Source organism: Castor canadensis, chromosome 5 (assembly GCF_047511655.1).
Source record: "Castor canadensis chromosome 5, mCasCan1.hap1v2, whole genome shotgun sequence".
Lineage (NCBI taxonomy): Eukaryota > Metazoa > Chordata > Mammalia > Rodentia > Castoridae > Castor > Castor canadensis.
In genome coordinates this window covers 49,335,148-49,349,921 of record NC_133390.1, presented here as the reverse complement: position 1 = coordinate 49,349,921, position 14,774 = coordinate 49,335,148, and the positions used below count along the sequence as shown (strand labels likewise).

Below are 14,774 nucleotides of genomic sequence, written 5' to 3'. Positions count from 1 at the left end.
GAGGCTGGCCTCAGGTCACCCAACTGCTCTTTCCTGTCTCCTGTACAGTCATAGCACAGGCCAGTTTGGTGACAGAAAAACTCAGTTTGCTCAACAAAAAACACACACAAGCCAGCAATTCTTTATTAAATGAGGGAGTTTGTAAAGGCACAGATTCATTTCTGTCAAAGAATCTTCCTTAAATGTTCCCCGCGGTCCATTGGGTGATACAACTAACATCATTGTTGATATTTATAGAGCGTTTGCAATGTGTCAGAGCCATTAAAAAAGATGCAAACTCCAATGTGAAAACTGGAAACTTCATCAGGACCAGATTTAGAAAAGGCCCAGCTTCAAGGATCCTGACTTGCATAGACTGAGTACTCCCATTTCTAGAAGTTCAAAAAGTTCCTTTCTTATCTAAATAAGAGAAAAGACCAAAACAAAAACAAACAGGTTATGATCTACTTGCATATGTGAGGCCTTGGGATTGAACCCCAGGTGTCCCCCTCCCTCCGCAAAAAAGACTATGATCAAGCAAAGATGGTCTTGGTGAAAGCAATCAACTGGGCTCCCAGGTATTCATCCAGCTGTCATGCCCAGAATCAGACAGGGGAAGAGTCCTAGTCCACATTTAATTTAGAGTTGGAATAGTCACATAAATAAAGGGAAGAGTACCTCTAATGAACCCTAATGAAACATGGGTTTCATTACAGTGCCCTTTTGTTTGTAGCCATTCAAAATAGACATGCCATACAAATGTTCATGGATACCAAAGTACATTTCCTGTAACCCTGATTATACACAAGATTCCTATATAGGATTTTATTGTCCTAGGATGAATGTTAATGACATCAACATAATGAAAATAACTATGATAACAAAATTTTTTGACATTATTTCTTATTATTATAATTGGAAAACTAGTAGATTAATCAGGTTTTAACATTGTAACAAAAATCATCAAATGTGGCTTCATGTGCCAAAATCAAATCTGTTAAACTAGTTTTTAAAAAAACCTAGTCTGTTCAGGGGGTGGAATACATAACTCGGATGAGTGTGTGTGTATTGTATGAATAAATTGTCTTTTAACTTTAGCTGATGCATGATATTGTTGTCTGATATAACTCATCAATAAATTATAATCAGGTTAGGTCAACCTGGGGAAGCAGTTTTATGTGGTAAATTAGTTCATTCAGCATGCTTGGAGGAGTAATTCCAAGCCTCTTTGATAGTTATGGTCATGATTTATTCCTGGTTGGTGACTGGCAGTCATGTTTATTATCGTGCAAACCACTTTCTCCTTTTTTTTTTCCTAATAGCTACTTGATGACATCAGACTAGATTGAAAAACTGGCCCCATGATGTCATGGTGGGCGGCAAAATCAATTTTTAACATATAATAATGGATTACTTTCATAAATACATAATGGGCTAATAATGTGTGCTCATAAAGGCATTCAATCATTCAACTCTAATCCACAGGCACCAAAAAATTTCTCCATCTCACAAAATGAAAATAACTTTCTAAATTAAGTAAATGGGTTTTTTTGGAATGTGGAGATGCCAACAATGAGGAAAATTTGTGTTCCTTCTCCTCCTACCTTGGCCAAAAGTACACACGTAAGGATGAAAGCAAGAAGACTGTGCCAGTAAGAAGGGGCACAGGAAAAGGGGCCAAGTCCTTCAGATCTTACAGTTTCTTAAAGGTGAGGTACAGATGTTGTCATAGTGTGGCAGGGGCCATAGTCACTTAATGGGCAGCAAAGCTGACTCCTATAAAACACATGAAAAGGATATAGCTATGTGTAAGGGGATAAGATGGCCTCTATAATTATAGTTACCTCAGAATTAAAGATAGAAATCATTCCAAAAGCCAGAATGTGCTGGCTCCCCATGTCAAAGACTTTATTACTGTACTTGAACTCAAGTTCAAATTGGAAAAAAAAAGATTAAAGGCAATTGCTGATTACACAGTACCTCAGGAATGTCCATCATTCTCCTCAACTTCTGATCTCTCCAGTTCCAGTCAAAAACCAGAAACTTTAAGGGGTTCAAATTAAGGCCTCCTGAAAGAGACAGACAGAGAGAGATGCTGTAGTATAAAGACCTCATGACATAAGTTTATTAGAATGATTTTTATTCTCCTGGTTGTTTTTTTGCCTCATTTGCTATCCTTTCCCCCATAACTGATCTCTGCACAAAAAGCACTGGTCTTGCCTGATGGAAAGCACTCTGGGACTCACTCTCTTCACAGCATTATCACTGCTTCTGAGGAAAGCAGAGAAGCCATTCTCTTTTAAGTGTGTCCATGGTTATGTGCTCACCAAGCACATGAGACCTGGAAGGTGGAATCTCCTTCATGGCAGGGATTTGAGAAGAGAAAAGTACTCGGGGAGAAATATCTGGAATACTTCTGCTTCCTTCACAGAAACTGCATTTTTGTTTTGATATGTGCTATATTCCTGCCCTCAACCAGAGCCAAGACTCAAACTGACCTGAGAAGAGAATGTTCAACATATCCATCTCTACAAATTCCAGAGAATACAAATTGAGATTGAAGGCTGTGTGGATCTACTAATCTGCTTACAGCAATTGGAATCTGAATATGTATAGGTGGGAAAAATGCATTTCGCAGGTTGCACAACCCTTATTCCCCTCTGCACTGAATTTACTGGCTGATTTCAGAGACTAAAAACTGAGATTTCCACTGGGAAATTAACACTGGCTTTTCTGTATCCCAAATCCGGTTTTCTAGAGTCACATGGGGGTAAGGCAAAATTCCTAGCTCTGGGTATGAGTATCACTGTCATCTTTTCATACCTTGTTTAATAAGTTCTTTAATTCTCCCTGGAGTTCCCACACCCAGGTACACCACATGCTTCTCCAGTAACTTTACCTGCTCTTGGACCTATTCCAACATGTAAGAAAAGAAAGAAAAGTCATTAAGAAAGTACAATCATAAGTCAATTTTGAGCATTTTATTTCAAATTAAGAAAGTAAAAAGCAAGTAAGACTATCCTAATTAGGATCAAGAATCTCCCTAGAAAAATGCTAAACTCTCACAGAACACAGCAGTCAAACCTCAGCTTCTGTATGGGAATGGAGCAGAGCCGAACAGTGACTGCAGTGGGAGGAGGTAGTTACACAGAAGCATGAAAATCAAAGAAAACCAGAATGATTGCTAAAAGTGTCATATAAAAAAGGCATCAAAGAAAACACTTGCTAAGGAAGATGAGTCTGGGAGTGGCTCTTAGGGATCACTTACATCTTCCATCAGGAACCACAGGTCCTTGCTTACCTTTATGTGTTTTGCAAATAATTTCATAACTTTACTGTCTCCTTTGAATGCTGTCATCGATCTAATGAAAAAGAATAGATTAATAGATTAAAACAATTCACTCATTCTGGGAAGTGTTGACTACTTAAGTATTATATCTTTCTTTACTCATTCACAGAATGTGTGTATGTATGGCACAGGTATGTGTATATACTCACACACAAAAATTTCTGAGATTTTTGGGTTAGTCTATCTCTGCAATGAAATTGGGGTGGCTTGCTGGGCACAATGGCATGTCACTGTAATTCCAGAGGCTGAGACAAGAGGATTACAAGTTCAAGGCCAGCCTAGGCAACACAGCAAAGCACTGCCCAAAATAAAAACCTAAGTTAGGGCAACTTTTTTTGTTTTTTTTTGGTGGGACTGGGGTTTGAACTCAGGGCTTCTGTAAAGCAGGCACTCTCTTGCCTGAGCCACTCCATCAGCCCCCAGGGGTGACTTTTTTATTCGGGCCCATATCTAGGCTTGCTCTCATAGACAAGGTTAACCGTACAAAGGCTTCCTTGATTATTCAAACACATGCATCTGCCCTTGTCTAATGATATGGAATTTCTACATTTCTGGTTCCTGGCAGAGAATTTGCTGTCCAATTCTGGAGTGTATTTGCATACAAAATTCTGTTATAAGAGAAATCATAGAGTAGTGATGTCAGCCTGTGTTCCGTAGAGCCCAAGGGCATCTACAAAAGTCTATCTGTGGTGGCTGTGATGGCGAGCCAGAGGCTGAGCTTGCCAACGAGAAGTAGGGCTAATAACCATTTTTTTTTCTCTCATTTGTAGATTGAGCTTCTCTATAAAATTTGGTATGTGGATATGTTTTAGCCAAAAGAAAAAAAAAAACAAACAAAAAGGAAGGAGAGAGCAAGGATGGAGGAGGGGGGCAAAAAAGACACAGGACTGGCTATTTCAAGGATGAGAGTGGGTGGGCATTATAAATGCATGAGGCAGCTCTGGGAGGCAGGTGGGGACTTTAGAGGTAAACTTGGCCTGTTACTTTACAACCTCTGGACCTATGTACATCAATTCAGACAGCGCTTGGGGGGTCAAGACCACTCGAGTTTGCTATACACGACTGCCTTTCCAAACTGCTCTGGCAACAGGCCTTCAGCCCATTGCAATGGCTGCCCATTGTTTTATTTCAGAGATGACACTGATGATGCTGCCACTAGGTCAACGTGGGAAAATTTGTATTTCTTGAGAAATTCTTATTTATTTTTAAACTCAGAGAATGCCATGTATGTGGCAACTGTTAATGTTTTCTAACTTATTCTAGCTGCTGGAAAGTGTAGACCCACAGAAATTGGGGCCACTTTTGTAACTGCACAGGTTTCATGGAAGTAATCTTGAGCAACAGTCATAGCTGGCTTCACTTGACTTTCAGATTTTTACTTTTTCTTTGCTTCCATTTTTACCACGTGTTTATTTGTTGTATGCATTTCTCTGTCTCACCTAAAATCCTGTTTTGAGTTGAAGTGGGTGTAAATGAACAAATAATCTCTGACTAATATTTGGGGATATACCTAACATGGGAAAATAGCAATGACCAGGAGGAAACATGAGTTTTCAGAAAAGTGAATCACGTTATTCAAGTTCTGCTGCATGTGTGTTTTTACACATAAGCTTTCTCCATGGTTAACTAAGAAGATAATTTAACAGAACTCATGGTTCTCAAGAGGAAAGACATTCTTACAAAAGTTGGAATTATTAAACATTAGTCTGTATAAAACGGGTTCTTGTGTCTGCAAATCATTGTGTCACCTTTTGCAATCTTGTGTCACCTTTTGCAAATTATTTAACCCTGAAATGGATCATAATATTACAGGGACACAAAAAATAGTGAGAATTAGTAAATGAAGTGTGACAGCACAGTGCTTTTATGCCCCTTGGAAAGGAATTTATATATAGTAAAAGGTTGAATCAATTCTACAACTTGTTTTTAAGAGGTTACCTCTAGGCAGCCTCTTTACCGTTAGCAACACAATGGGATAGTAGTCCTTTGGTGGTACTTTTTAAGGCACTGAAAAGTTAATGCGAGCTGCTCTAATTTCAGGTCCAGCAAGTACAGCTTGCCTAAAAATTGGAATACTGAAGATCAATTATGTTTGGTACAGATGGTTGAAAGGAACACTTTTTCTTTACTGGGAAGGGAGCATGACATAATTTTATGTATGTGCTTAGATGGAGAAAGGAGAGTTTGAAAGGACTATGAAAGTTTAACAACTATTTTTCTAAAACCAGGACCACATTAGTTTATGTAGAAAAACAGATGCTAAATCACTACTGATTGCCCACATTTGCACCTTAATCTATTTGATCAAGGTATTTTTTCCTCTTGATTTGGATTTCCTTTTGTTTTCTCTCCAGTCAGAGCCTGGCTCAGAACCTGGCTGCCAGAGAAGGTTACCACTGACCCAGTGGAAGCTTTTTTGTTTATTCCACAAAAATACAGTAAATGAAAAGGTGTATGAAAGCACTTACTAAAGCACTGATAAATTATCTTTAATATATAATTTTTACATTTAAATTTTTGGCCCATTTGGAATTAATCTTGGTATAAGAAGTGAGATACAGAGGGCTGGAGATGTAGCTTGGTGGTAGAGCACTTGCTTAGCATGTATGAGTCCCTGGGTTCTACTTCAGCACCAAAAAAAAAGGTGAGATATGAATCTAACTTTATTTTTCTGGATGGCTATTCAGTTGCTCCAACCCAACTTACTAAATAAACTGTTTTTCTCTACTGATTTCTGATTTGTCACCTTTGCTAAAGGCTCTTTTCATATGCATGTGAGTCTGTTTTTGAATTTTTTATTCCATTCCACTGCCTGCCATACATATGAAAATTCCATAGTGTTTTCACTATCAAAACTTTGTGATATATATTTGCAATCGAATAGGGATAAGATCTTCTCAATGTTTTCCATCACTTATATAATGTTTGCTTTGTATGACTTTTGGTAAGTTTATTCCCTGTTATTCTATCTTTTCATGTTGGTATTTCAAGTCACATCCTTTCTTCCATTTTTGCTTCCAACTGCTTTATGCTAGTATGATCTCACTATTTTACCCTAACCCTCCACAATGTGTTTCTCCCCATATTAGCCAAAGTGATCCTTTAAAAAGTCGACTGAGATAATGCGACTCCTTTGCTCAAAATCTTTTAATGGCACCTACTTCAGGGTCTTTTGTGCTCACTGTCACTTCTGTCTAGAAATACCCTTCCCACATTGGTACTTGGCTTTACTTTGTTCAAGTCTCTGCTCAAATGTCCTTCGAAAAGCTTACAGCTTCCTATCCACTTCTATTTCATTTCCATGCTTTATTTTTTCTTTATATAATGTGTCACTATTCATAACATTATAATGTATACTTACCTGTTTGCTGGTTCCTCCACTGAAATGTAAATTTCACGAGGGCAGGGACTGTGTATTTTGCTTTATCTCCAGCACATGGACCCTACCAGTTTGGCACACATTAGTTACTGAGAAATCACTGGTGAGACAGAATTGGTGAAACTTCTAACCTGATGAGCTCCAGGGTTCGGATGGCAGAGCTGCAGATGATCAGCATCAGGACTGACTTCTTCTCATTGTGGTTTTTCCGAAGTTTTACCCACTTAGGACAGACTAAATAAAAGACCATGAAAATTACTCTAAACATAGCAAAACATAGGTCTGCAAAGTTGAGTATTCGCCAACTACTTCTTTGGTACTATTTTAGAAAAATAAAATATAATGAGTACTGCTCATTTAAAAATATAACTATTTTTCTGGTATCCAGATGTTAGATTATAATGAAATACTACTAATTTATAGCATGAAGCATATATTGTGCCAAGCACCTAAATATGACTAGTTTTAGAACTAAGTAAAAAAGTTTAGATTACTATGTTTTTATTATTTAAGTTATGTTTGATGTCTAGAGACAATGTTGACTAAATAGTAGAATTCTAATTCAATAATGATAAATTTTAGAGACAGCATAAGATATAAAATGGAACTGATATTTAAATCACAACAAATATTTCTTAAACATTGTGCTGACTATTTTACATACTTTATTAGTTCTTATACTCCAGTGAATTTTATTCTATTACTATGTAGACATATATTTGTTGAATTTAATGCTGAGAAAGGATTAGGAACTCAAGTTGGATACCATCAGAATTGCTCACAATTTGAAAGAAAAATGTTACATCTCTATATCTGAACCATTTAATTGCTGGACACAAATATAAACAATTTGATATGAAGAATCTATTCCTGGCTGTACACAATACATACTAAAAAGATCAGATAAGATTGACACTGTAATAATTACGGTCTGAATTCTGAACATGTGAACAGAGTATCAGGATTTCACAACTGGGAAAGAGTTCACATAGTCCAATTCCTTATCTTTCACATAACAAATTCAAGCCCAGGGGAGTACTTATTGGACTATCTCCATCCCATCATACTGGGGGACCTGGGACTAGAACACTATTCTCAGGATTCGTAGCTCAATACTCTAATGTGTTATAAAACAAAAAGAGGTAGAATCAACATAGTAAAAATATCTCTACTCCCAAAAGTAATCTACATGTTTAATGCAATTCCCATCAAACTCCAATGACATTCATTAAAGAGACTGAAAAATCTACCGTTAAATTTATATGGAAACACAAGAGGCCACGAATAGCCAAGGCAATACTCAGTCAAAAGAACAATGCAGGAGGTATCACAATACCTGACTTCAAACTATATTACAAAGCAATAACAATAAAAACAGCATGGTACTGGCACAAAAACAGACATGAAGACCAGTGAAACAGAATAGAGGACCCGGATATAAAGCCACACAACTATAACCAACTCGTCTTTGACAAAGAGCTAAAAATATACGATGGAGAAATAGCAGCCTCTTCAACAAAAACTGCTGGGAAAACTGGTTAGCAGTCTGCAAAAAACTGAAACTAGATCCATGTATATCACCCTATGCAATTATATATATTTTTTATTGTTTTATTATTCATATGTGCATACAAGGCTTGGGTCATTTCTATGCAACTATTAAATCAAAATGGATCAAGGATCTTAATATCAGACCCCAAACTCTAAAGCTGGTACAGGAAAGAGTAGGAAATACTCTGGAATTAATAGGTATAGGCTAGAACTTTCTCAATGGAACCCCAGCAGCAGAGCAACTAAGTGATAGCATAGATAAATGGGACTTCATAAAACTAAAAGCTTTTGCTACAAAAGAAATGATCTCTAAACTGAAGAGACCACCCACAGAGTGGGAGAAAATATTTGCCAGCTACACATCAGACAAAGGACTTATAACCAGAATATATAGGGAACTTAAAAAACTAAATTCGCCCAAAATTAATGAAGCAATAAAGAAATGGGCAAGTGAACTAAACAGAACTTTCTCAAAAGAAGAAGTTCAAATGGCCAAAAAGCACATGAAAAAATGCTCACCATCTCTAGCAATAAAGGAAATGCAAATTAAAACCACACTAAGATTCCACCTCACCCCTGTTAGAATAGCCATCATCAGCAACACCACTAACAACAGGTGTTGGGGAGGATACGGGGAAAAAGGAACCCTGCTACACTGCTGGTGGGAATGTAAACTAGTACAACCACTCTGGAAAAAAATTTGGAGGCTACTTAAAAAGCTAAACATTGATCTACCATTTGATCCAGCAATACCACTCTTGAGGATATACCCAAAAGACTGTGACACAGGTTACTCCAGAGGCACCTGCACACCCATGTTTACTGCAGCACTATTCACAATAGCCAAGTTATGGAAACAGCCAAGATGTCCCACCACTGACGAATGGATCAAGAAAATGTGGTATCTATACACAATGGAATTTTATGCAGCCATGGAGAATGAAATGTTATCATTTGCTGTTAAATGGATGGAATTGGAGATCATCATTCTGAGTGAGGTTAGCCTGGCCCAAAAGACCAAAAATCATATGTTCTCCCTCATATGTGGACATTAGATCAAGGGCAAACACAACAAGGGGATTGGACTATGAGCACATGATAAAAGCGAGAGCACGCAAGGGAGGTGTGAGGATAGGTAGGACCCCTAAAAAATTAGCTAGCATTTGTTGCATTCAATGCAGAAAAATTAAAGCAGATACCTTAAAAGCAACTGAGGCCAATAGGAGAAGGGGATCAGGAACTAGAGAAAAGGTTAGATCAAGAAGAATTAACCTAGAAGGTAACACACATGTACAGGAAATCAATGCCAGTCAACTACCTGTATAGCTATCCTTATCTCAACTAGCAAAAATCCTTGGTCCTTCCTATCATTGCTTATACTCTCTCTTCAACAAAATTAGAGATAAGGGCAAAATAGTTTCTGCTGGGTAGCGAGGGATAAGGAGGGGTAAGGGAGGGAGCAGGGGGAAGAGGGGAGAAATGACCCAATCATTGTATGCACATATGAATAAAATAAAAATTAAAAAAAAACCCAAAAAACAAAAAGAGATCAAAACCCAAATCCCCAAAGCCAAAGAAAAATAAGAATTAATTTAAACAAGTTAAAAATTAATAGCAAGTGCCAGACATGGTGGTACACACCTCCCAGCACATGGGAGTCTAGGGCAGGAGAATTCTGAGTTCCAGGATAGCCTGGGGTAGATAGTGATTTCCTGCCTCAAAAAAGAAAAAAAAAAAAATGATACCAAGGTGAAGTAAAAAAAAAAAAAAGAAAAAAAAAAACCCAAACCAAATAACCTCTTCACTAAGAATATACTTCTAAGAGGAAATTTTCAATTTTAAATATAGGTCTAGAAGTTTTTGTCAAGAAACCTTATTTTTAAGAGTAATAAACCCAGTGAATAATTTTTTATGAATATGAATTTACTTACTTTCTTTTAGGTATGATGAAAGACTGTGAGTCAAATCATTGGCTTTGAGGAAACAGGAGTCTAGAAATAGGAGAAACATGCCTGGTTAAGACTTTTGCAAACACATAATCAAAATAAATGTAAATGATGTATTTTTGAACAAGTTATAAACATGTGTGAATTGGAGGCTCATTATTTATTTATTTAGGGGTTACTAGGTTTTGGATGCAGTGCATCCTGTTTGCTAGGCAGGTGTTGTAATACTCTAACCCTCATTAGTTTCCTTTTCTTTCTTTCTTTCTTTTTTTTTTTTTTCTTTTGGTGGTACTGGAGTTTGAACTTAGGGTTTCGTACTTGCTAGGCAGGTGCTATATTGCTTGAGCCACAACTTCAGCCCTTTTTGCTGTGGTTACTTTGGAGATAGGGTCTCACTTTTTGCACAGGACAGCCTGGACTGTGATCCTCCTGTTTCATTGCTTCATGCCTATAGCTGGGATGATAGATACGTGCCACCACACCAAGCTGTTTTCTCTTGGGGTGTGTGTGTGTGTGTGTGTCCACAAACTTTTTGCTCAGGTTGGCTTCAAACCATGATCCTCCCTATCTCAGCCTCCTAAATAGCTAGGATTAAAGGTGTGAGCTACTGGCACCCATAGTTATTTTAAAGTGTTGTTTAGTATTTAAAATAACAGCAGCAGCAATAAGCTGTAAACATTTAGTCTTGAATGGAGTTTCCAATATTTCTTAGTGTAGTGATATAGAAGCTTTCCATATCATTCAGAAAACTTTTGAAGCATCTTTATTTTTCAAATCTATGGAATGGGCAATATACAAAAGCAAAGTGAAGGGACCACCAAATTTATGAGATGCTCAACCCATCAGTCATCAGAAAAATAAATGTAAATTAATATAGTGATAAGGCAACACATTCAGAATGGCACATGTTAAAAAGATGTATCATATACAGTGTTGTTGATAATTCAGGGTGATGGGAACATTTGTCAACTGTAAGATGGAATTGTAAACAGGTATACTCATTCTGGATAATAGTAATACTAAGATTATATACATTATAATCCCTTGATTTAATTTCTGCATAACTGGTGGAAGAAAATTCTTGTGTGTTCTATAAAGTGATACATACAAGGATATTTGTTCTGGCAATATTTGTGATACTGAGTTGCAAGAAGCAATGCAGGTGTCTGTATCTGGGCAAATAGATGGGTAATATATGGATGAAAACACTGGAATATTATGAAGCATCTAGAAGCAATGACCTAAATGTGCATAAAGCTACACAGGAATATTTGGGAAAATTTAAAGTGAAGAAAGAATGAGAGGATCAGCACAATGTCTTTTAGATGAAATTTAAAATGTACACACGTGCGTGACAAATATAATAATCAGAATATATATGCATATAAGAATACATACATATTTAAAAATATATAGCAACACATTAGAGTAAATGTTTATGAGGAAAGGAAATAGCATGTGAATTTGGGAAGAGTGGGAATGATGTATCAACCTCATAATAACACTCAACACAGCACACTAATATAAAACAGGCCCTTGCCTATCAATCACTATCATGACCTATAAATTATGTAAGTGTTAATTCTAAGTAATATTATTAACTCTGTACTTGATATGTATACCAAAATAACATCATGGTTTTCAACTTAATTCTTTCTATAACAAAAAATTTCTCTGTAACACAGCAGTGTTATTATTACTAAATTAAATGAAATTTATATTGTGACCCAGCACATATATCTCACACTATGCAATTAGTTTCAAAGATGTTGCCTTTTAATACTTCTGTAGAGCCTATGACAGTTTTTAAAATTGCAATTTTCCAAGATTGTTTATGCTCAGACTCACCTGGAGAGCTTGAAGATTTGGACACCTGGGATGAACTCTCCCTAGCACAGTGAGTCAGAATCCCTGAAGGTGGGCCTGGGCTGCTTTTTAAGAAGTTCCTGGGTGATTTGGTTGCAGTTAGCTTAGGGGCATTTTGGATAACTGACCTAAACCACAATGCAGCAATCAGGAGACTGTAGAGTATAATTAGTTCCCAGTTACTATTGCCTGGAAGTCCTAATTAAGTGTCTATGTATATGACATTGACAGTGTAAAGAACACAATATTAATTTCAAAGAAATGTTCCAGCCCTACAAACACAAACAACTTCAAATTAAAGCCAAGTATGATACTTGACAAACTGAATAGGAACAATGTTTTAATTATTATATCCACTTGACAGGCATGCACCCATCCCTCCTTTGGCAGTACTGGGGTTTGAACTCAGGGCCTCATGTGTGCTAGGCAGGTGCTTTACCACTTGAGCTATGCCCCCAGCCCTTTTTGCTTTAGTTATTTTTTGAACAGGGTCTCAAGTTTATTCTAGGTAGCCTGGACCAGCACCCTCATACTTATGCTTTCAGTACAACTGGGATGTCAGGCTAGCTTTTATTGTTCTTGTGAACTTTTTGTCCAAGCTGGCCATAAACAACGGTCCTCCTCATCTCTCCCTTCCGAGTAGCTAGGATTACAGGCATGAGCCACAACACCTGGCTTTATGCCTATTCATGAGCCTATTCCAAATAACCTATGTCATTTCCCTCTCCTTACTTATCATGGACTTCATTTAGAATGAGACTGTCCTTGTTCTCATCAGCATAGTGATTGGGGCCTTTCTCCTAAACTTTCCAATGACATCATACTTTATTGTGTTTCAGAATGGCCTATCTGCTTACCTGAGAGTGAAAGCCTGTTCTTTTTGGTTCTGTTTACAACATACTTTCCTTCTTCCCTAAATAAACCCATGACTACACATTCTTGTCTGTGTTACTGAACTTTAATAAAACAATATATAAAACAGTATCACTGTGGAACTTAAATGGACTCCTTAAAGTTTTCTTCTGACTTTTAATTCTCAACACAAGGTTTATGAGGTTATTTAATAGCAGCATTCCAATTAATTTACAAATCCTGCCTAAATTCAAAGTGGGTTCTAAAAAACAGCCAGAAGGGAAAACCGACCACTGAGTCATGGTAAAAACCATACTTCAGCTAAAGCTGGAAAAGTAGTTTTGTACAACACTTGGTTCCTGCAACAGAACAGTCAGCTTTGGCTCTCACACTCGAGGAGCTGGGTAACTGGGAAGAGTGTCTTCTGTAACAGCTGCTGGAGTCATCTGGACTCACTAAGCCTGCAACTCCAGATCTTGCTCATGTGTAAATGTACTCCTCCAGTTCCCTAAAGGGTAATTGTCTTGGAAAAGAAAGAGATGGGGCACTCATGTCTCCAAACCCAAAGTGCAATTAAAAAAAAAGCATATCACAAAGGAATTACAAAAATTCAGGGAGCAGCCTGTTTTGTAGCTTCTCAAGATATTAGGAAGCATAAAGTTGTAGTGGAAAAAGAAAATCAAGCAATTGTCAACTTTTTCCAAAAGTAGTATTAGCTATTCCTAGTAGCCTATAAATAGCTCATCTGAAGCAGTGATACCCAATTTTTTTTTTATGGTTTTAAGACATCTTTTTTTTTTTCTATCCCAGCCCCAAAGAGTTTTAGAGTGTATCAAATTTACAAATTAATTAAAAATAGTCACTTTAATTTTGCAAACTTAATTATAATACTCTAGGGCAGTAGATCTCAAACTACAGTAGGCTTACTGTAGGCTTACTGGGTGAGGTGTCAACCTTGCTAAAAATGAATAATTTTATTACTACATTCAGATAGTTTGCTTGAAAAATCCTGGGCAACAACCCAAAATACTGCTGTAAAAAGAAAACCATGACTAGGTGAACCATGAGAAGGTTTTGAGCTGTGTGTGAACAGAGGCTTCATGCCTGTTACTCTAGCTACTAAGGAGGCAGAGATAAGGAGGATCACAGTTCAAAGCCAGCCAGGTAAATAGTTCAAGAGATTCTATCTCAAACAACAACAACAACAACAACAACAACAAAAAACCCTTTACAAAAAAGAGCTGTGGAGTGGCTCAAGATATAAGCTATGAGTTCAAACTCCAGTACTACAAAAAAAAAAAATAGTCTAGAGTGAAAAAGAAAATATAATCACAAATATTAGTATTAGATTCAACAAACATCTTTTAGTACACTAATAAATCATGCAATAGTTAAACTATTTGGTTGAGGAAAGGAGTATTAGCACATGGATAATATATTAGTTTACTGGCTATATATTACATGCTATAATATATAGTAAATGAAAAGCAAGCCCGTTTTGTTCCTCATCCATTGGAAAATGGAAGCCTAGCAGTACCTGGTAGGTTCAGTTCTTCTAATTCAATCACTGAGCGATTGTTGCTATAATAGTCCTTTATCAGCTTCTGTAGGTCTTCAGGTGTACCTGGTCTAGGCTCCGATTTGGCAAGAATATCAGTAATTTTCTTCTAAGATGGAAGAAAGAAAGAAAATAGGAAGATAAGATTTTAGAATGGCATTGGGTTTAGATGCATTTCTCTGGCATTGAAATGCACATAGTTGGTGATAGCTGACTGTGAATGTGAGTTTTAATAAATACCCTTGAGAAAACTTATTGAGTACTTCTTACACATAACTATTGCTTTAAAAAAAT

General features: G+C 37.0%; 1 protein-coding gene across 2 annotated transcripts in view; it reads right to left on the bottom strand.

The window, feature by feature from the left end:
* Positions 1-105: 105 nt before the first annotated feature.
* The window catches only part of Col8a1 (collagen type VIII alpha 1 chain), a 543,304-nt gene continuing 528,635 nt past the window's right edge, over positions 106-14,774 (bottom strand). For both annotated transcript variants that reach the window (XM_074072969.1, XM_020157594.2), the window contains 7 exons: positions 14,460-14,589; positions 10,190-10,249; positions 6,839-6,941; positions 3,281-3,341; positions 2,803-2,890; positions 1,960-2,048; positions 106-399 (listed from right to left, as the gene is read on the bottom strand). In XM_074072969.1, the coding sequence (XP_073929070.1) occupies positions 316-399; positions 1,960-2,048; positions 2,803-2,890; positions 3,281-3,341; positions 6,839-6,941; positions 10,190-10,249; positions 14,460-14,589 (615 nt within the window). In that variant the 3' untranslated portion in view covers positions 106-315. The remainder of the gene's footprint in view (positions 400-1,959; positions 2,049-2,802; positions 2,891-3,280; positions 3,342-6,838; positions 6,942-10,189; positions 10,250-14,459; positions 14,590-14,774) is intronic.